The 22876-nt window shown below is 45.9% G+C and overlaps 1 protein-coding gene across 5 annotated transcripts in view; it reads left to right on the top strand.

Moving 5' to 3' along the window:
• Nucleotides 1-6636: 6636 nt before the first annotated feature.
• Palm2akap2 (PALM2 and AKAP2 fusion) overlaps nt 6637-22876 on the top strand; it is a 485103-nt gene continuing 468863 nt past the window's right edge. For all 5 annotated transcript variants that reach the window (XM_052716746.1, XM_052716744.1, XM_052716743.1 and 2 more), the window contains exon 1: nt 6637-6743. In XM_052716746.1, the coding sequence (XP_052572706.1) occupies nt 6739-6743 (5 nt within the window). In that variant the 5' untranslated portion in view covers nt 6637-6738. The remainder of the gene's footprint in view (nt 6744-22876) is intronic.

The raw sequence follows: 22876 nt of genomic DNA, 5'->3' as shown, positions 1-22876 counted from the left end.
ATAAGATTTTTAACTTTTCATGTGATCTGCCTCAAAAAAAAATGTGTCAAAAGAAAAAAATATCCCAAGGCCCATCTCAGCCAGGGTTGTTTTTAATATTGTCATTTAACATTGTATCAGGAGATAGAAATAGTTAATGATAATTTACATAAACCTCCTCTGTTAGTTAGGTTTCTATTGTGATAAACACCATGACCAAAAGCATGGAAGAAAAGGGCTCATTTGGCTGATAAGTTATAGTCCATCGCCAGGAAAGCCAAGGCAGGAACTCGGGGCAGAACCTGGAGGCAGGAACTGAAGCAGAGACCATGAGGAACACTGCTTACTGGCTTGCTCTACGTGGCTTGCTCAGCCCGTTTTCTTAAACCACGCAGCCACATGCCCACGGATGGTGCCACATCAATCATTAATCAAGAGAATGCCCTACAGGCTTGTTTGACGGAAGTATTTTCTCAGCTGAGATTCCCTCTTTTCAGATAACCCTAGCTTGTGTTAAGTGGACAGGAAGCTAGCCAGCACACACACACACTAAACATAACATAAATCAACAAAGTAGCTCCCAAGCCTCAGTCAGTATGGTGGAGCTGATGGGATGATGCTGAACAAGATGAGTAGCCTTCTAGTGAGCACATAGCACCAGGATCCTCTGTCTCATGGTTTGGCCAGTGTGTAGAATCTCAGGGTGACATCGGGTTGGTTTCTCTTTGGTGGTTAAGGGGCAGCCATTGTTCTTGGCAAAGATCCCTGGATGAGTCCATGGTGTCACCGGATTATCTCTGAGAGTTCATTGTTTTTCTCCCATTGTAGGTCAGACTTGGCAGTGGTGGAATAAATGTTCTGGCTCTGTCAGTACACACATAATTATGGGCTGTTCTGAACACATACGTCATGTTGTGGGTGGGGGAGAGGATGCTATAAACAAAAAACAAATAGGTCCTTTCAGTCCTCTGAGCAGAAGGAAACAATAAACAGGCTATAACAAGGAGGATGATCCTAGGTCAAGCACAGACCTGTGTGTCACTGATCCCCAGGGTCTCTCTTACTGTCAATAGACTGTCATCACAAGAATCATCCAAGAGTCAAGACTCGATGCTCTAAGTGCCCTGCCTCAGTCCACCCATAAAGCCACATAAATCACAGGAACACGATGCAGAATGGAGGCCCTTTTGTCCATGTTTAATGAAAGAAAAGGAACATTTTGACATCACCCTTCCTGTTTCAGTCTATGGGTAACTTTCCCATAGAGTCAGTAGGAATACAAGTGAGTGTTTGAGGTGATACGTCTCAGAGAGAATTTATTAGTGCGAGCAGACAGATACAAAAGCTCATAGTGACTCCATAAATAGAACAGAGACCAGCAGATCAACAAAATTACACATCCTGCATGCACAATTCTAGACAGACAAACATCTCTTCTATGAGAAATGTTTCTTTCCTGTGTGTAGCTGACAGTAACATTACTTGCGTAGAAGTCTAAAAAAAGTCAAGCAGAGAGCATCATCAAACACAAACATTGCAAGAAGCTTCGTGGGCAATACTTCTTGTTGAAAGAGCACAACTGAAATCCAGGAAAGCTGAGTAGGTGACGAGGCTGGGTGTGTTTTCGTAGACTAGTGATCCATCCAGTGATTTGCTTTTGGCTTGTACAGCACAGGGAAACTTGGTTTCATTTCCTCCTTGTTCAGCTAGAGCTGTCAAATTCCAGTAATGGCTTCACTTACCCACCGCTGACAAGGGATGAGAGTGCCACGCACACACTGAGCACAGTTTCGAAATAAGTAAATGTTGGCCTCAACAAAATATCAACATGAGGAACAATGAGAGTGGGAAGGTCAAAAACCTGTGTATTCTTAACCACAGATGCCGAGCACTGCTGCCCCTGATGTGCTCAGGGATGATGGTGACCAGACCCTCACTGTAGTCCTCTGCCCAGTGATCCCAAGATGATGTTGCTGTGTTGTTTTGTAAGGCTACCACAATTTTCTCCCCACTTGGAGCTATTGGTTTGAAGTAGCACTCTGCCCGTTTCTCTCCAGCCCCTTTTAATTACATGCTTCTATTCCTAGTAACCTAGAAAACATGAACCAAACAAGCTAAATGCTATCTCTAGTCACATGTACAGTTTGTTCACTGTGAACACTGAGATTGTGCTAAGAGCAGTAGACCTCACCCTTCAACTTCCTCCTCCTCCCAAGCCATAACGCTCCCCAGAATTCCAGGCATCTCCCAGAAGCTCACATGGTTCTCAATGTAAGATTTCTTGTTCAAAAACTTATGCAGCACAATTTCAGAAAACGCCCTCCGCGTTCTCTCTCAGACGGCTTCTCTTATAGACTACCAGGCTGAAGACGTTGGATCTGGTGATGGATTTTACTCTTGCTAACACTGGATGTGGCCAGGCATTTAAGTACTCCAAACTTGTCTTTTCATCTACAGAAGGTGATAAGAATAAAACAACAGAATGGCAAGCAGGCTGCACCCTCCAGGCAGGTGGAAGGGTCCGGGATCCTTAGACAACGGCCAGCCTTCAGGAGTCAGTGAACTGTCTGATATAAGCAAAATAAATTCTCACCCTCTGACCCTGAGCAAAAAATGTCTCATAGTTTTTGTGAATCACTTAAGAACTTTGTGCACCAGTGAATGACTCCATACCCATGGTATAAGGGCAGCACCAACTGGACTCTGGATTATTTAAAAGAAAAAAAAAAGGATGGGAAGTTGTATTTGATTGGGGAGCTGGAGGAATCTGAGAAAAGTTAGGGAGTGAATATGATCAAAATATATTATAATATATTATATGGAGATTTTGGAGCATTAATAAAATTTTTACATTAAAAGATAACTTCCTTATATTAAAAAAAGGCAGTTAAATTTGGCATAGACGGGGGAGGGGACTCATGAAGTCCCTTCTCTAGCTGAGGAGTTTTCACATTTGACAGTTTTCACAGTTTCACAGCTGGGGGAAGGAGAGTCATTTTCTTTTAGGGAAGTGTCCCTCGTTAGGTTGTCCATGCTGCTGTGCTGGTCGTATGCCTGTGCACTTAGAATAGCACTAATTAGTGGCTAAGGAAAGAGCACATGACATTGGGCAGAGAGTGTGGTGGGATGGGTGGTGGTGGTGAGATCCAGAAGGAAATGGAGTGTAAAGAGTTTGAATGGTTAAAATACATTGTAGACATGTGTGACATTCTCAAAGAAGAATCATTTTAGAAAGAACTCTGTGATCATCCCAAGCTAAGTGTGTTATCTCAGAGACCTGTGATGCTCTTTTCTTAATTTCCCAGTTTTAGTCTAAAGTTCGGGGCTGTTAAGTCACAGACTTTGAACTGGAGAATTCTCCAAGTTTTAACATAAATAGTCCTCAGTAAGCTCAGCTTATGAACTGTTAGTTAACTAGTTAACTGTTAGTTCATAATTAATTATTAGAGAGTGGTCATAGTCTGCTATTTTATAGCTTTGCTATATTTATAGGTATGGCGATATCTTTTAAACTTTATTGTTGTTGTGCATGTATACATGGGGTGTGTGGGCAAGATGCAATGGATGCATGAGGAAGTCTGAGGGTGACTGTGGGGTTTCTTCTCTCTTTCCACCTTTACGTGGGATCTGGGAACCTCAGGCTGTCAGCCTGTGTGTCGAATACCTTACCCTCTAAGCCATCTTTCCCCGCCTGTCAATATATTCTTAATTGAGAAAATAAATGCATGATCCATGCTAATATTCTTGTCTCCTTGAGAATACACAAATGAGTAATGCATCCAAACTCTTGAGTCTGTACTCATAAAAGAACCAATTTGTCTATCTGTAAGTTACACTGAGTAAAACTGACTTCAAGAAAAAGGGCGAGGAGGAGAAATGGGTGATCAAAATGTCAAACACGCCTTAGAAACCACACAAGAAGACTGAGATGTTTCCATTGGATATGACATTGGAGACTTTATGGTGAGCAGTGGCCATGGGCCTGGCGAGGCAGAAACCAGAATGCTGAGGCTTGAGGCATGGGTCAACCAATGATTGGTGGTTGCCTTTCAATATCTGGTTTTCTCCTTTCATGGGAGTACACAATCCCTAATTTTGGCTGTGTTCTTGGCTGTGCTGAACGAGGTCTGCTTTGCCCAGTCTCTCTGGAGACTTAGTTGTGACACCATGTGACTGAACTGTGGACAAAGAGGTATGAGGGGAAGAATTCTGAGAGCCTTCCTGGGAAGTAGCTGGCACACATCCTTGGCCTTTGTGAGGACTGAAATGCAGACGTCAAGACTGGAGCTGGTGAGGCCAAGTTGGACTATGAAATGATTTCAGGAAGGAAGTCCACATGGAACGGCAAAATTTTGGAAGATCCTGGACCATTTATCCTTTTGAAAACACTTGGTAAGTTATCCCAGAACTGCTTATCTCTGAATTTTTAAGAGTAGAAGACAGTGGGGAGAGGAGATGGCGCGGTTGGTCAAGTACTTCAGCCCAAGCAGGAGGACCAGAGTTCGGGTCCCCAGCGGCCATGTAAAGAAGAATGATGGAGCAGCCCTGATTTCCAACCCCAGTGTTGGTAAAGCAGAGGGGCCATTTTTGGAGTCATCTGGTCACCTGGCTTCACCAATCAGTGAGCTTCGGGTTCAGGGAGATGCTGCCTCAAAAAAGTTAAGTGGAGAGTAACTGAGGAAAATACCCAGTGTCAACTTCTGGCCTCTACAAACGTGTAGGCATGCGAGTGTACACACACCCATGGGGAGCAGGAGACCAAGAGTTCTTCTGTCTAGGCCTCTTGATGAGGCTCAAATCTGCACCAATTCTGTGACAGAGAGGAGACGGGAAATGGTGGGTGTCCAGCTGGTGAATATGGAGAACAGTGAAAGGGAAGTGTCAAGGTAGGACGGCAGGTGGAGAGGCATTCGAGTGGCAAAGGCTTTGATAATTTCCGAACTGACACCAGGGTCTCCACGGCTTCAAGGGGACAGAGAGCTTACGTGGAAAGAAGCTCCATGAGCAGTCACTGACTCTGACTCCCTGACTCACTCTCTAGGGAAAAGCAGGAGGCTCCATTGCAGTTCCAGCTCAACCCTGCCTGTCTTGTCCTTATGATGGGTGGGGCTCTTTGCAACCCACAGCCCTCACTTGCTGCTGGCTCCTGTTGACCGCCTGTCTGTGTCCTCTGTCCTTTCCAGTCCGGCAGAGACTTTCCTCAGCGCCTGGCCAGGCAGGTCACTCAACCTTTGGTTGGTTTGTTTGTTTGTTTTTGAGGCAGACCCTTATCTCACTCTGTAGCCCAGGTTAACCTTGAGAACCTGCCGTTCTTCCTTCTCTGCCTACCCAGTCAAGGGGTGGGATTACAGGGGTGCCTACCACTATACCCAGCTAGACCATTAAAAAGATGTAGTAAGTTACCAAGAAAATCACTCGGAAGAAAAAAAAAATCAGTGATTTTTGGATTACTCACAGAGTTCTGCAAATATCACAAATTAACTTGAGATGATCAGACATAGCATGTTATGACTAAACATTAATATGCACATGTGTACATGTTTTGTATCTGTGGGTAGATGGGTATGGCAGGACGTGGAAGTCAGAGGACAGCTTTACGGAATTGCTTCTCTCCTTGCACCTCGATCAAACTCAGGTCGCCCGGTTGGCCATGACAAGCACCTCTACCCGCTGAACAATCTCTCTGGCCTTATTTATTTATTTAATAGTAACATTTTCAGCCATGTTTTTTCTTTCTGTGCACTGTCTTTCTCCTTCAGCCTGGAGCTCGGCTAGGGCAGGGACTGAAGGCTTTGCCCGGGCAGTACTCAGCAGCCCCGCTCAAAGGTGGACCAGGCAGTACATGGAGACCCTGAAGCCTGCCCCACCTGTTCATCGCAGTGGGTGAGGAGCCTGCTGGTAGAGAACTCTTCCAGTGGGCGTAAGCAGAGAATTCATGACTTCAGGGAGCTTATTACCACAGGGTGGGGCTGAGGTCACTTGGAAAATCATATTCAATGTAACTCTTCAAGAAAACCGATCTGGGACATCTGAAGAATATCTACCTGGCAGGCAGGAAATCGGAGCCTATGGTGTGACACCAAGAAGGGCGTGGGGTCGCCCAAGTGGAAACACCGCATGAACTTGCGCAGCGCAGCTGGAGTTTTCCTGGTACCTCCGGCAGATGCCGGCTGTGCTAGCGTAATGGCGTTTCGCAGTCCCAGACAAACCCGGCTGAGGGCAACGCTTGCTATTTTGCAGAGGCCAGGAGCCTTCTGCAACTTCTAGGCGGCGACAGCTGTTACCTTGCCAAGGACTCCATCGTTTCCCTACGCCCCCTAGGCCGTGCCACCCGCCGCCACCGCCCCTTGCCCCCTCCCACGCTTCTCCCGGAGCTCTGCGTGGCGCCGCCGTGGATCCCAGGGGAGTCGCGAGCGCACCTGGAGCCTGGGGCGCCGGGGGGACTAGGGCGTGAGGTGGCCGCCTCGCCCGGTGCACAGCTGGTGGCGCGCTCCCTCCCGGATCCCCTGAAGTAAAGGGGTTCGGTCTAGCGCCCAGCGAATAACGTTATCCAATTGCTTCCCGTTTTATTCACAGGCTGGGAGCTGCGAGAGCCAAAGCGTTCCCTCGCCAGTGCTCCAGGGGAGGAGGGAGGCGGGCGGGGACCAGGGGACGGCTTGGCTGCTCCACCTTGCGAGAGGCCAGAGCGCCCCGGCCCCGGCAGAGGCCAGCAGCGCCTGGAGCCCCGCAGCAGTGCGCCGGGCCGCCCGGATCCCCGCGATGGAGTGAGTATCCCCGCGCTGCGCGCCGCTCGGTGCCTCCCTGGGCATGTTGCCATGGTGACCGATCCCCGCTCATCTCGGTCCAGCCTGGGTGTTTAATTTCAGTCCACTGTGTTCCTCTTGCTGTTTCTATAGCAGCCGCTGCGGAGGGGGTATCGACAGCCTTGAGCTGCGGGGGATTTGTGCCACTGCCTTGGGGATACATGAGGGGTCATGTTGCTAAGAAGCCAGACCTGTTTTAAGCTTCTCTGGGTCCCTGCCCCCGACCTTGTCCGTCTCGGGGAGTTGGCCGCAATAGCCATTACTTCCGATTCCTAACCGTGTCAGCATTATTGGACTGCAGTTAAGAGGTGTGTGTGTGTGCGTGTAGGGGGGTGTCACTGCGGATCCGAAGCAAATGTGATTCCATAGGAAGGGTGTGATGGGAGGATGATGAGTTTTGGGAGATATGAGCCAGAACTGGCTACTAGAAGCCACTGGAGGACCCGAAAATCATTAGCTCCTGGGGTAATCGGAGAAATGAGACAGAAATGTCCTAGCAGCAGTCTGAGGTTCAATGACAATGTTGGGCATCACCCGCATTGCATGGGAGGGTGGGGAAAAGATGGCATGAAGACAAGAGAGGCGGTAACCAGAAAAAGACACAGTGAGGGCTCCGGGTGTGGACCCAGCCTAGGGTTGCTGTCTCTCTCCACGTTCCTGGTCACTCTCCCGGGCTGATACTGCAGCAAGGTCCCTGTGACAGGCGTCAGCCTGCCGCTCCAAGAAAGCCAGCAATTACATCTCTGCTCACTTGGTCCGCTTCTCCCTCTCGCTCTCTTCCCACGGATACTCACTGACTTTGAGGTCATATGAAATCATATTTCAGATTGGAGATAATGCCATGTTTTCAGATACCAGGACCTCCATGCCAAACCCCAAAACTCTAGATTCAGCCTTTATCCTTCTGCATAGCCAATTGTGTAGATGCAATTTACTCCTCACCCAGTGGGAAGGAGAAGCAAGAGATGATGTGGCCGGTAGGAGTGAGGGACTGTAGAATTCTTTGGCTGGCAGCAGCATTGTTGATTTCCCACGCCAGTGTTTGAATGCCTGTGAGCCTCGGTTTCCCCAATTGCACATGGGGAAAAGATGGTCCTTTTTACTTAGTGTTACTGAGAGGATCAGATAATATTTGCTTCTCTTCTGAAGCGCTTTATTAATTGTAAAAACAAATAGAGGGAATTAGACATTAACAGCTGGTCTCCAGAGTCAGGTTGTCCGGGACTTAGTCCTTTGACACATTGCTGAGTAGTGTCAATCTCTCTGGGTTTCATTTTCCCCTTCTGGAAAATGGAATAATAATAGTAGCTATTTTGAGTTTTTTTTAGTAAAAATTAAGCAATTGATATACATATATAAATACATATGTGTTAATACACACACACACACACACACACACACACACACACACACACACACACCTTAGAACAGGCCTGGAATAAAGTATGCTTAATAAGTATCACCTAATGTCTGTAAGTAGTATCTGTCATTTATTATTATTGTCGCAGTCTCCAGCCTTCTCTGTTGACAGTTTATGGGGTATTAGGTTGGTAGAAAGCCAGTTTTTGGACAGTTTTCATAATTTAAAATATTTATTTACTTATTTTGTGTGTGCACGTGCCCCAACATGGGCGTGGAGGTCAGAGGGCAGCTTGTGAGAGTTGACTCTCTCCTCGCACTGTGTGGATCCTGGGTCCTTAGGCTTGGTAGCAAGTGCCTTTACCATCTGGGTAGCTCTCCAGATCACAGATAATTTGTAAAGAAACACAATGTCCTGAGGGCAACGGAGCCTACCGCAGTCCCCATGACGACATTGTAGGAGTGAGGATTTGGGCAAGCTCCTGGGACTCAGTACAGTCACCGGGCACCTTGGCCTCTGGAGTTCTTCATTGCCATTGGTCACATTTTTCACTATGGAGACTGCCCTTTACCAGAGATTGAATGCTGGCCCAGCTGTCTCATAGTGTAGGGCCAACGGCAGCCTGGTTTTGTTTTGCGGATGAGGAATGATGATTTTCATCCCCACACTAATGTATCCCCCCTAGACTTGGCATCTGGACTCCATAACTGTGGCACAGAGCCTCTAGGACACCCCCCTGGTTCCTCCTGGTCTTAGCTGTGGTTGGTGCCAGGTGTGCCTACCTATGCCTTTCTCTCTCCCTCTCTCCTTTCCAGTATATACATGTCCTTCTACTCTGGTCAGCCTGACCTTGGCTTTTTCACCCCCTGTGACATTTGAAAGTGCTCCGCACCTTCCGGTGAACCTGCCTAATTTCCCACTGTCTGTCTGCCACACTTCATCCACTTCCTTAATGCAATTAGTTTCCCACTTTTTTCTTTTCTTTCTTTCTTTCTTTCTTTTTTTTTTTTTTTTGGTTTTTCGAGACAGGGTTTCTCTGTGTAGCTTTGTGCTTCTCCTGGAACTCGCTTTGGAGACCAATTTCCCACTTTTTTCTTTCCTTCATAATACTACATTTTCTGTCCATCCACGGGTCTAACAAAATTTCTCAAATATCAAGCCTTGCACTTCTGCCAATGGAATCCTATCCCCTCATTTCATCCTAGGTAGCGAGGTTTCTTTGAATATGAGTAAGATATAGTCTTGGTTCCCTTCACTTATTGTGTCCAACTTGTATTTGTGAAAAATTAATTAAAAGAGGGAATGAATTTGAATTGGCTTTTTCATTTAATCAGTGGGTAAGATTTGTTAAGATTAGCAGTGGTTGATAAAACAGTCATGTTTCTCATGGCATGGAGTTCAAAATCTAATAAGGGCAGATGCTAACCCAGTAAGCACAGGAGCCATGTGATGCTGCTAACCCAGTAACCACAGGAGCTATGTTATTCAAGGTGTGACACACACTATGGGACAGGACTCAGAAGAAGTGATAGGAGGAGCATGGGGGTTGGATCAGCTAGTCAGAGAAGGCCCTTGAGAAACTGATATTTAACATGAGATCTAAAGGATGAGTAGGAGTTGCTGAGTTAGACATGAAGGGAAGAAGCGCCTGGAGCTGTGGAAGCAGCATGTGCTAAGGTCCCGAGGCAGGAATCATCTTGTCAAGTTGGGAGAACTGAAAGAAAGGTGGTGTGCCTGGAGCTTTAAAGAATGAGCATAAGATGCTCCAGGGACGAGGCTGGAGCGTGTGTGTGAGAGAGAGTGTGTGTGAGCGTGTGTGAGAGTGTGTGTATAAGAGTGAGAGTGTGTGTATAAGAGTGAGTGTGTGTATGAGTGTGTGAGAGTGTGAGCATGTGTGTTAGAGTGTATGTGTGTGAGTCTGTGTGAGCATCTGTGTGAGACTGTGTGAATGCATGTGTGAGAATGTGTGAGCATGTGTGAATGTGTGTGTATGTGTGTGTGTGTTTCTCTTCTATTGTGATTAAAAATACGCTGACCAAAATGACTTATGTGAGAAAGGGCTTATTTTGGCAGGTAGTTTCAGCGGGGGACAACTATTGTGGCAGGGGGGGCATGAGATCAGCCTGTCACATTGCGTCTGTACCTAGAAGCAGAGTGAGAAGAGCAGTTTGGGCCAGGCTATACACCCTAAAAGCCTGCCCTAGTGATGGAATTCCTCTAAGGTTCCACCTCCTAAAGGTTCCATAACCTTCCCAAACAGTGCCACCACCTGGTGACCAAGTGTTCAAACACATGAGCCAGTAAGGGGCATTTCACATTTAAACCGCATCATGGAAGGTCACGAAGTAGTAGATACTTCACGAGGACTTCAGACTTCACCGTGAGTGTTTTAGGGGTCTCCGCAAATGGTGATAAAACATCAAGTCTAAACATTCTATAAAAACCCCTAAACTGTTTTCCCCGCTTTTTCTTCTAAAGTTACTTGAAGCAGGTGACTTAGAAATTGTCCTAGCCAAGTCTCTGAAAGCTGTGTCTGCCCCAGGGGAGGGGCAATCAATTTAAAAATACAACTGACTGTATGCCAGAGTCTGACAGTCTTGAACAAGCCAAGGTTGTCAAACAAAATGAAACTGTATACAACCAAAAGGAGGTACTCCTTTATTTGTGAGCGTTACTGGTTTCGATCAAATAAGAGCTCCTTCATTTGGATAAGGAAAGCCTCCGCAGTAACTGAGCAAAGAGGGTAGCCAATCACTGAGTTTAGAATATTCCTTGCTGGAATACTCTCTTCAGGATGTGTAGATCTGAGAAGCTCCACTGTGGAAGAGCGGAGACAGGGATGGTGTGGTCTGTGCAGTGCCAGTGCTCTGGTGCAGTACAATGTGTCAGAACTGCAGCTCCTTGGCTGTGGTTCTCAGTGGCTTGAGTGTGAGATGGATGTGGCTGGGAGGACACACTTTAGTTCTCCCACTTACTAATTTGATGCCACTCTGGAAGCTTTGCCTCACACTTCTCTGGAGCAGTCTACAAAACAGCGTGGGATCCGAAAGGCATGAAGACACACGACGTGGGAATTCTTCAAACTGTTGCCATCTCTGCAAACACTGGGGCTCTCGCGAAGCCCGTGGCAGCCTCGGAGCCCAACTGACGTTCCCATCCACCCAGACAGAGGCCTGATTTTCACACGGCCTGTGAGGCAAGTTCAAACCACTCAGAGGAGACCATAAAGCAGCTGAACCTGGTGGTGGTGGGGGTTATGGAATGAGACACCGTCTTACTATTTTGCCCAGGCTGACCGAGAACCCACTGTACAGCGCAGCCTGGCCTCGGACCCACACTTTCCCTGCCCCACCTCTTGAGCTCTGTAATCACAAATGGGCACCACCACACTTGGCTCAAAGTTAGGTTTTACAAATGAGCAGATCCAGGCCCACCAAGGTGTAAGTGTGGTGGGGGCATGGAATCCCAAGCTCAGGACCAGCACCCATGCCTTCGTTCATTCGTGCAGCTGTTCATCTACTTCACAAGCTGTTGCTTAATGTTTTCTCTGGGTCAGTGCTGGGAGAGGTAAAGCGGTATAAATGGTGACCAGACATCCTTGGCCCTGTCTTCAAGGAGTTCACGGGGTAGGCTGTATGTGACTACAGATGCCGTATCATGTTGGGAGGTTTCGCTTTGCTAATCCTGCCTCCTGTGCAATGTCCTGGGCTCAGTCCCTTATGAGCATTAATCATGTTTCATAATGTGTGGGAGCTCAACGGTATAGTGCCCATGCTTCGCATGCACAAAACCCCAGGTTTGATCCCCACCACCAAAATAAGAATGTGTAAATATGTCTAAAGTTAATTTTATGATAATGTATGATTTTAAACAATTATAGTGTCACAGAATTTGTGGTATACACATCTCTGTTTTCCATTTTTTCCTTCAAATCTCAGCCCCAAGAGGCTGTTACCATTAACTGTTGGGAGATATCCTCCTGGTTAACTTGGACGCCCACAGCAGAGTCAGAAACGTGCTTTTGTAGGTTAATACTCCTTTCCACCCACAACACCCCTATGTGTTGCTCTGTAGCTTGCATTCTGTTCGTGTTATTCTATAGCTTGCATTTCGTCCATGCTGTTCTGTGCATGCTTTGACATACCCACATACCCACATACACTTTACTAGCATTTACTAACAAGTTTGTTTTTACTTTGGAAGTGTGGCTAGCCAGCTTTCACTGGACATGCACTTGGTTTCCATTTCTTTTCATTATATACAATGCTATAGTGAACATCTTGGATGCTTCAAAAATGAAACTGAAAGCTGTTTTCTGGAAATGCGGAGTGAGTGAATCAATGTGCATATTATAAATTTCGTCAACTACTCTCCAAGTCTCCAGAAAGGCTGTACCTCCAGCACAGCCTCACATTACTCCAAGGACATTAGCGAGCCCTTTGTATGTTGGCATAGATGTTTGTGGCGTCAGCTCCCCAGGAGCACTGTTGTCAAGGGCAATGATCCTTCCTGAACTGCTTCTGTGGGTTTAATATTTAGTTGAAAGATTCATTTTCAAGCAAGACTCAAAGGCAGTGAGTCTTTCTAACCTATTCCCATTCCTTCGATGAATAAATACACCAAATGTGCCCAGAGTTTTCAGATCACAGAGCTGGGGATGTAGCTCAGTTGGTAGAGTCCTTGCCTAGCATGCAAGGAACTGTGTTGGATGTCAAGAGTGGCATGGTGCTGTGCATCTGTTGTCCTAGCACTTGAGAGCTTGGGACAGGAAAGAAGCCATTTTTGGCTACACAGAGATTTCAAGGCTAACCTGGGCTACATGAGACCCTGTCTAAAACAATATCATGTCTTTCCCTCTTGTAACTCTATGTGGTATTCTCTGGTGTTCTGACATAGATGTATGTCAGAACCTCAGATCTTTGCTGTGGCAAAGTCTGAAGCTAGCCCGATTATTTCTTTTGTGGATGGCTTGTCTCCTACCCTTCCATACTCTTGTAAGCTTTCCATGCTGGTAGAATTACTTTTTTTTTTTTTTTTTTTTTTGGTTTTTCGAGACAGGGTTTCTCTGTGTAGCTTTGCGCCTTTCCTGGAACTCACTTGGTAGTCCAGGCTGGCCTCGAACTCACAGAGATCCGCCTGGCTCTGCCTCCCGAGTGCTGGGATTAAAGGCGTGCGCCACCACCGCCCGGCCGATGGTAGAATTACTTTTAAACATTGAAAACTTTGAAACTTCTCTGTGGGGTTTCTCACTTCAAGTTATGGTGTTAGTTTTCCCTGGAAAATAGTGATTCCTTTAATCTGAAGAATCATGTTTCCATTTATGTATTCAATATTATTTTTTGCTTGTTTTGGTTTTTGGAGTCAGAGTCTCACTATGTAACCCAGGCTTGCCTGGATCTTGTGGCTTTGCTCAAACTGGCCTCAAATTCATGATCCTCTCACCTTAGCCTCCTGAGTTCTAACCTTGTAGGTGTGTGGCATTAACCTTGATGGCTTCTATTTGTGGAATAGCTTCTTCATGCCTTCAACGTACAAAGATCTGCTTGCTCTGTTTCCTTCTGTAGGGGCACCTCACCGTTACACCACCATAACTAGTTCTTTGCCTGATTTGTCCCTAAGGCTTTATTACACTGAGAAGTCTATGGATAATGGGCACTTTCACTCTGTAAGACATCATTTGTTGATTGCTATTCTGATATAGTTTTCATATTTGTAGTGGTTTTATTGTTATCTTCAGCTCTTTTCCTGACTCTGACAGGTCACTTGGCACTTCTTTTTGATTCTTGTTTAAAGATTTATTTATTGATTTATTTGGTATTTGTGTGTGTGTGTGTGTGTGTGTGTGTGTGTGTGTGAATGTATGCACGTGTGATGTGTGAGTGTACTCTTGAGCGTATGTGCAGAGGCCAGAATGTCCTTTGAGGCAGGGTCTCTCCTGAAACCTGGGTTTGTATTTTCTAAGCTAGACCAAAAGCTACCAAGCCCCAGAAGTCCTTCTATCTCCATCCTCCACAAAGTTAGCATCAAAGGCATTTGTGGGGACCCTTGGCTTTTTACATGGATGCTAGGGTCCCAATTCCAGTCCTCATGATTGTGGAGTGATAATTCTTGATTGCTGAACTGTTTCTTTACGTCCCAGGCACATTTTTTAAAAAAAGACCTATAATTTTAAAAAGTGTTTTGCATGCTTGGAGAAGAGTTTATTTGTTTCATGTATTTCTTATGCTATGTTCTGAAATCTCCTCATTTGCTTCTTACTTGCAAATCTTTTCCTTTAAAAATGAATAAGTGTGCATAATGCACTTATGCATGCTGAGTGCTTTGTACTTATTACTTAGAGATGGAACAGTTTTCCTAGGAAGAAATGGAGACAGCCAGTTTGCGAGGACAGGAACTAGGTCCAATATTTTGTCTCATGAATATTTCCTGTAATTCTACCAAGTCTTTTTGTTAAAAGACAAACAAAACAAAACCTCATGATGAGTGAGCAGATGACTTGGACCACATGTCCTGGCTGGCTCTGTGAATGTGTTTGCATGCACGGAAGGTAGGTGTTGAGTCCCTATCACCACTTAGTTGCTTCCAGCCAGCACTTGTAGTGGTTGTTTTTTCTCTTTGCTCTGATAACATGCCTGATAGAGGCAGCTTAAGGATGGTAAAGCATATTTTGACTCATAGCTTGAAGGCACTCACTACTATGGCAGGAGTGGCATGGGCTCAGGGTTGTGAGGCAGCTGGTCACATTGCATTCACCACTAGGGAGCAGAGATGGGTGAATGTTGGTGCTCGGCTCACTTTTTCCTTTTATTCAATTTGGGACCTGACTCTTAGGGTTTCTATTGGTGTGAAGAGACACCGTGACCACCACAACTCCTATAAAGCAAAACATTTCACTATGTTTTACATGTTCACTATGACTTACAGGTTCAGAGGTTTGGCCCATTATCATCATGGCAGGAAGCATGAGTCTGGATCTACAAGCAGCAGGAAGAGACAGTGAGCCACTAGGCCTGGCTTGAGCATCTGAAACCTCAAAGCCCATCCCCAGTGACACAGTTTCTCCAACAAGGACTTGCCTCCAATAATACCACTCCTTATAAGTCTATGGGAGGCCATTTTCATTCAAAGCACCACAGCACCCCAGCCCATGGGATGGCGTCCTCCATATTCAGTGTGGATCTTCCATTCTCAGTTAAACTTTTCTGGACACACCCTCATAAACATACAAGAGGTGTGTTTCTGTAGGGACTTTAAGTCCTATTCAGTTGGCATGGAGAGCAGCTATCACAGCATCTGTGAAGTGAGGTAGGGGAAATCATCAACCAGGGCCGTGGGGATGCCTTTGTTTTCTGCATCCCTTGCCTCTGGATGTTTCATTTGTGTTAAGCTTTAAGTTACAAAGACAGTGGGCTCGTACAGTCCCTCCAGCAGCCATGCTCGGCATCACTGTGAACCAGCCACTCCACACAGATCGCGCCCATGCTTTGCCATGTCCCTCCTCACCATCCCAACTGCACGCTTCCCTGAATTTTCTCTTTACTGGGAAGGAAGTTTGAACACTCTTTGGGGTCTTTAGAAAAAGAAGTATTATCCTTTAGACTTGTCTGTTGGGTAAACAGACATTCTTTTGGCAGATGATTTCATAGTCTGTAATTTCAAATCTCAACTCTTATTTCATAGGAGATGTGACTTTTTAAATATTCCACTCCTTAGTTCATTTCTGCAAGTTCTGGGGAAATATAAGGAAAAATAGCCTTTGCAATACTTTTGAGGAAATGTGTCATGAATCTTGCATTCTTAGGAAATAAAATTCAGAGCTATCAAGTACTGTTCTTACTGGTAAATTCGCTGTTATTATACATTTTATGACAATATAGTTCACAAGTGAAACGGCAAATTCTTTGCAATAGAAGAATCTGGAAAGAGTGTGCATGGTAGATACTCTCCACCTCACACTTCAAGTTCATGCTCTGCCCCACACATTACGGCATGATACTCTATGAATCTGACTTCTGTATATTCAGCCATATTGCCCTTGGGTCTATCAGGGGACGACACTAGCTGCGGAGTCACAGTAGAAGAAGAGTGAGGTGGGAGTCCTTCCTGCAGGGCCTCCCTTCCTGCAGGGTGATGGGCAGGCCCATGCTCCAGCCTCTCCAACAGCTTCTGTCGTCTGTCTCCTTCCAGTACTCCTCTGGAGGTAGGTGTGGCCATAGCTACCTCACCATTTGGCTATCTCCTGGCTGTCTCCCTGTTCCCAGGGCTTTCCCTGCCCTTGCTCTTGTAAACAGCCCCTTCCTGAAGCTTGCCTCAACTTCCCAATGTGAGGATACCCCCTAGTTCTAGTTGGGATCCTCAACAAAAATGTGTGAAACACAGAAGATTTGATGCCTTCCAGAAATACAGTTTACAACATGGATGAAACTTAGCCAAGGTTGTTTATGAATGCATTCTGATTGTTCAATCTCCAGGCTACAAAACAGGACAGAAATCTTGAGCACTGTTATGAGCACGCACAGCCGTGAAGAAGCTCCAATTCCAGAAGATTCCAAAATGCTCTTTGCTTTCTGTTGAAATTAGCATTTTTCTTATGACTTAAGATAAAAAGTTCACCCTGTTCGATTCCTCAGAGAAAAAACTACTTTCAGTCATGACAGGGCTTAGACTCTTACTTTATTTAAAGAGATACTTCATTTCTTTATAGGAAGGGATCATCCTAGTTAAAATTCTGTTTGCGCAAGTTCACCTTCACAGTGTTTGACCTACTGTTTAAACATAATGATAAATTACCTCGGCATGGTATGTAAATGAATGCTCTATAATTTGGTGCCAAGTCAGTTATCTTCTTCAATCTTCTCCTTTTAAAAAAGATTAGTTTTTAGACAAGCTCTTGCTATATAGCCTACGTTAGTCTCAAACTTGACACTTTCCTACCTCTGTCTCCTGAGTGGTAAGATTGTGCATGACTATGCCTAGATTTATTTTGTTTAATCCTCTTTTTCAAAGATAGTCTTTGTCTTAGCGTTTCTATTGCTATGACGAAACACCATGACCACAGCAACTCTTATAAAGGAAACATTTAATTGGGTGGCTCGATTATAGTTCAGAAGTTTAGTCCATTATCGTCATGGTGGGAAGCAAGGCAGTCATGGTGCTGGAGAGAGAGCTGGGAGTTCTTTCACCTTGACCTGCGGGCAACAGGAAGTAGTCTGTTTCACTGGATGTACCTTGAGCATAGGAGACCTTAAAGCCCACCCCCACAGAGACACACTTCCTCCAACAAGACCATACCTCCCATTAGTGCCACTCCCTTTGGGGGTCATTTTCTTTCAAACCACTACAATGCTAAAACATAAAATGTAGTCTAACCAAGAGGTATTTGCATAAGTTGTGAATAAAGAGCCTATAAATTAAGAGTGTTATTTTTCCATTCATTTTATACAGTATTTTCCACTTGGAGAATAAGTTATTCAGACTGCCTGTCCTACTTTCAGAACTTCCATTTCTCTGTTGTGTTTATCATTCCTTCAACCCATCACCATTAAGACCTAGTGTGTGCTGAGCACTGTGCTGTACCCACGATACAAACATAAAGACCATTCCATCCCTGCCTCCACATTCCAAGGAGGAACAAACACAAATGGCTTAAGTCTTCATGGTAAGAATACTTTGTGTTCTGCTGAGAGAGAACAAGTGATGGGATGCTGTCAGAAGACGTGGGGTGCAGGAGCCAAAGTGAGCTTGGGAGGTCTAGGGATGCTGAGAGACTGAGATGTTTAAAGTCAAGCTCTTGCTTAGCCCCTGAGATGAATTTACCATTAAAAACCCTCTATGCTTAGCATCTATGTGAGTTGTCCTACAACAGCTTAATCCTAGTTCCTAAAGAAGTATTTCAGACAGCATTAAACAGAATTTGAAAAATGAACTTAACAGTCAACCATTTTTCCTATACTGAGACTTCCTCCATGATTCTTCTCACTGTGGGAGGTAGAGAATGTCTGCCCCGTTGACGAACCAGAAACTTGGTTTTTCAGATGACAGTACAAACTAGAATCACTAAAAATAAAGGAAATAAAGGCAAATGGAATAAAATAAAATAAAGCAGCAAAATAGAGGTAGAAATTTTCTGGGCACACAAGGAGCCTTGGAAGGTATGTAATTTGTTTTTGAGACCACATTTAAAGACCCTGAACCTTGGGGTGTGTGTGTGTGTGTGTGTGTGTGTGTGTGTGTGTGTGTGTGTGTGTATGTGTGTATGTGTGTGTGTTGCACACATGTGTATACACATGGAGGCCAGTGCTCAGCCTCAGGTGTCATCCTTAGAAGGCTGTCCACTTCCTCTGATACAGGGTCTCTCATTAGCCTAGAACATGCCAACTAGACTAGACTGGCCAGCAAGCCCCATATTCTCTCTTGCTGTTTCCAGTGTTAATACAGACACAGACCATCATACCTGGCATCCTTTCCATGGACTCTGGAGATCAGACTTAGGTCCTTGTGCTTGCAAAGCAAGGACTTTATTGACCGAGCTGCCCCACCTGGCCACTAAACCTCTGAAGGTTTGAAAGGCATCAAAACTGTTGGACTGTCGCTATGATCCCTTCAGATAAGCCACTTTGAGCTTGGTCTGGGAACAATTTTAAAATCTCCATATTCTAGTGCAGATCTTACTGCTTTCCAGAAGGGGGTGCAGAGCATTTCAAATCAATGGCCTTGGCAGTCCCTGTGGCTCCTGGGAGGCTCTGCTTGGGTCTTGACTCAGAAAGGCCCCAATTTTCCTTTATCTTTTTGTTTATCTTTCTTTTCAGATGCTGGCCAGAGCCCAAGCAAGCTTTCTCTGGCACTTTGGAGTTTTTCTCTTTTCCCCTAAAGCTCCTCTCCCTGTCACGTGGCTGACCTCCATGCCTAACTCAAATGGCATGGCCTTTCTTTCTCTCTCTTAAGCTTCCAGCTAAGAATTTATTTTAAGTTTTTCTCTAGAACAAAGTACAGACATTAATGACAAGAAGAATAAGATCTCAGTCCCAAAGATGGTACCTTTATCAGTATAATGTGCACACGGCCACCAGTGACCACGTCAAAAAGGAGACTGTGGTTATGTCGGCCTGGGATCAGGCTTGAGATCTCATATTCCCAACATACATCTTACAAGGTGGTGCTCCTGTCTTGGCCTAGTGCTGCTCACAATGTAGAGACACAATGTAGAGCTGTTCATGTGAGCACTCTACCTCAGAGCTACAGCCATCCCTATGATAGACTCTCCCCATGCCCAAATACTGGGTGTTGAACCCTGAGCTTCATGCATACTAGGCAAGCATGCTACACCTGAGCCATATGCCCAGTGGAGGGCTATTGCTAATGCAGGAAGTGAAGGGTCTCATCATCCTTTTATACTTCCCTAAATACAGTTCCAGCCATATGCCCAGTGGAGGGCTATTACTAATGCAGGAAGTGGAGGGTCTCATCATCCTTTTATACTTCCCTAAATACAGTTCCAGTCATATGCCCAGTGGAGGGCTATTGCTAATGCAGGAAGTGAAGGGTCTCATCATCCTTTTATACTTCCCTAAATACAGTTCCAGCCATATGCCCAGTGGAGGGCTATTACTAATGCAGGAAGTGGAGGGTCTCATCATCCTTCTATACTTCCCTAAATATGGTTCCAGCCATATGCCCAGTGGAGGGCTGTTACTAGTGCAGGAAATGGATGGTCTCATCATCCTTCTATACTTCCCTAAATACGGTTCCAGGCAGGAGTTTTCCATGATGAGCTGGAGTTCAGCGATTTGCATGCAGAACAAGCAAACACACAAGCAAACCCTGGTTCTTCCTTTTGTTTATGTAACTGAGCAGTTCCACACGAGTGGGTCAAATACATAGAAGTTTGTTTTGAAAGTCAGCAGTACGGGATGTGTGTCCAAACTGTTTACAAGTTGGATAAAGCTCATCTTACCTTTCAAAATATGAGTATGAAAAATTTAACTTAAAAAAATCTAGACCTTCTTTTTCCTTTGGTCAATTCTTTGATATTAAAAAAAATGGGTGAATCTAATCATCTGTGATCTCATGTCCTTAAAAGTCAGTAGCGTCCTGGTGCAGATGTCAAGCTATGGTCACATGAATGTGCTGCTCGGGTGACTGGGTTGTGTTAGGACCTGTTGGTTCTGGCACGCTGCTCTTCTACTCAGATGGACACATTTGAAGACCCTCGGATTAAACACAAAGGAAGCAGAATCTCTTCTAGAGGGAAATCAAGCATGGTGCAGCTTTGAGTAGTATTTTCATCTCTGCGCTTATGTGTGTTGTGGTGTATGTGTGTGTGTGTGTGTGTGTGTGTGTGTGAATGTGAGATCAGATGTGACATCCACCATCTTTCTCAATCCTTTCTCTAGCTTATTTTTGAGACACAGCATCTCACTGGACTTGAAGTTCACTGATTGGCACGGGAGTGTGGTCCAAGCCCCAAGAATCCTGTCTCCACTTCTCTTGCTCTGGGATCACACCGCCACATCTGATATTTTACGTGTGTGCCAGTGATTTGATCTCAGTTCCCATGCTTATGGGGCCAGCAATCTCCCCACTCACTCCCCTGCCCCAAGCAGCTTTGGTAAAAGAAAAATTTTGGGCAAGCCACACAACCCATGCTGTGGACAAAGGAGGATGCCTGGCCTGGCTAGTTGGCTGCTCCATCCTGAAGTGAAGGTGGTAGTTGGGTCGAGGCTATGGCAGTGGGGATGGTAGGAAGTAGTCAGATGTGCTGTGGTCTTTGAGGAGAGAACTCAAAACTGGTCCCACAATGACAGGGTGACTTTGCTAACACACCCCTGATGATAGGAAGTTAGGTCCTCATTTCATCTCATCTCCTCAGTTCACTCTCACAAATCTCTAGTCTTTTTGAAACACACATTTTTCATGATGGGAATTTCACATCATCCACCCCAGTCCCACTCATTTCCCAGTCCCTCCATATCCACCCTTCACTAATGTAGGGTCCCCGCAAAGGAAAACTAAAAATAAAAAATACCGATAAGAATATTAATTAAAAACAAATGAAAGAAAAACAAAACAAACAAAAAAGCAAATAACAACAACACTTTGCTCCTCGTCTTTCCCTCCTGGCCTCTTCACTCCTCTCGGTGGCACTGGGAGCTGCTGTGTGTCATGCAGTATGTCCTTCTGTCCACACAGCTTCACTTGCAAATGTTCATTGTGTAATGAGTTGTTGGTCAGGTTCAAGGCCTCTGGCTTCTGGTACACCATCAATACTGGACCCTCACCACTGATATTCCTCTCAGATATCCTGCTGTTGCCCTGAGTCCTGGAGATCCTGTGGCTATGGTTCTGTAGGACCAGTCCCTTCACACACCCCAGCAGGTCAGAGACGGGGTAGATGTTGGGGAGTGCTAACTCAAAGTCCTGAATGTGTGCCTGGATGGTAGTTGAGCTAGTCAAACTTGGCTTCTGGGACCACTCCCCTTAGGTGAGGGGTGGGACCAGCCCTCCCAAGTGTTTGTGGGGGAGCAGCTCTCCTCTGAGAGATGGGACCAGCTCTCCTGTGCCCAGGTCATCGTCCACTATCCCAGGGCCATCAAGGGGAGGGGCCAGCTCTCTGGTATGTGTGGGGGTGGCTCTCACAGGCCAGTGAGGGCCAGGGCCAGCTGGGCTCAGCCCTCATACATGGTTCAACATGGTTCGCATAGGCCCCTGTGATAACATGGGCAAAGGATATCAACACAGACTTCAGCTGCAGCAGGACTACAGACCCAGACATGGTCAGCAGCAGCAGCTTAGGCCTGATGTCACCATGGGCCTGAGCAGCCATGCAGGTCTCGTAGATCCTCATGGGCCCAGCAGCAGTGTGGTTCCAGGACTCCAATATGGCCCCAGGTGTCGGCTCAGACCCCAGACAGTTGCATGGCCTTCATTGGTAACAGGAGCTACAGACATCAACACAGAGCCTGGCTGTGGTAGAGCCACAGACCTAGACATGGCTCCTGGCCACAGTTCAGGCCGGGTGGCAGTACAGACCACCCCTATCTATATGGCCCTGGTGGCAGCATGACCTTTGGGTACCAATATGGCCTCAGGTGTTGGTCCAGACCTCAGGCATCTGCTCAGCCTTCAGTGATAACAGGAGCCATGGACATCAACAAAGACCCTGGTTGTAGAAAGGCCATGGACCCAGACATAGCTCTCAGCAGCAGCTTGGGACTGAATGTTACCATGGTCCCAGGGGTAGTGCAGGGCACTCAGATGTCAACATGGCCATAGGTGGTGGCCCAGAACCCAGACATCTTTGTGGCCTTTGGTGGCAACAGAGGCCATGGACATTAACACAGACCCCGACTATGGTAGGACCATAGACCCAGACATAAATCTCGTAGTCTTATTGCCAAACAGTTGACTTTAGGAGCTAACTGGCCCCTTCCAATGCTCTTCAAGCTTATATGATGCACCCACTTAGAACATAGTCAGTGAATACCTGTGTCTCTATTCAGATTTCACTGTCTTGTGACTGGAAGCTCAGGTATTGAAAAGTGAATTCTCTGTAAAATAGATGTCAGTGAATGAAAAGGAAAGCTCAGAGGCCTCCAGGCCAGCGTCTCTGTGGCCCTCTACCACATTCTTTTAGCGTCTGAGATTGCTTCAGCACCAGGAGAAATACCGGGCATTTGTCATTTGTAATTCATGACTTCGCTGCTTTACCCACTAGCTGAGGCCTTTCATCTGGGCT

Source organism: Peromyscus californicus, unplaced genomic scaffold (genome assembly GCF_007827085.1).
Source record: "Peromyscus californicus insignis strain IS unplaced genomic scaffold, ASM782708v3 Scaffold_5__1_contigs__length_169319896, whole genome shotgun sequence".
Taxonomy (NCBI): Eukaryota; Metazoa; Chordata; class Mammalia; order Rodentia; family Cricetidae; genus Peromyscus; species Peromyscus californicus.
Note: the sequence above shows the minus strand (reverse complement) of the source record. Positions and strands in the feature narration are given on the sequence as shown.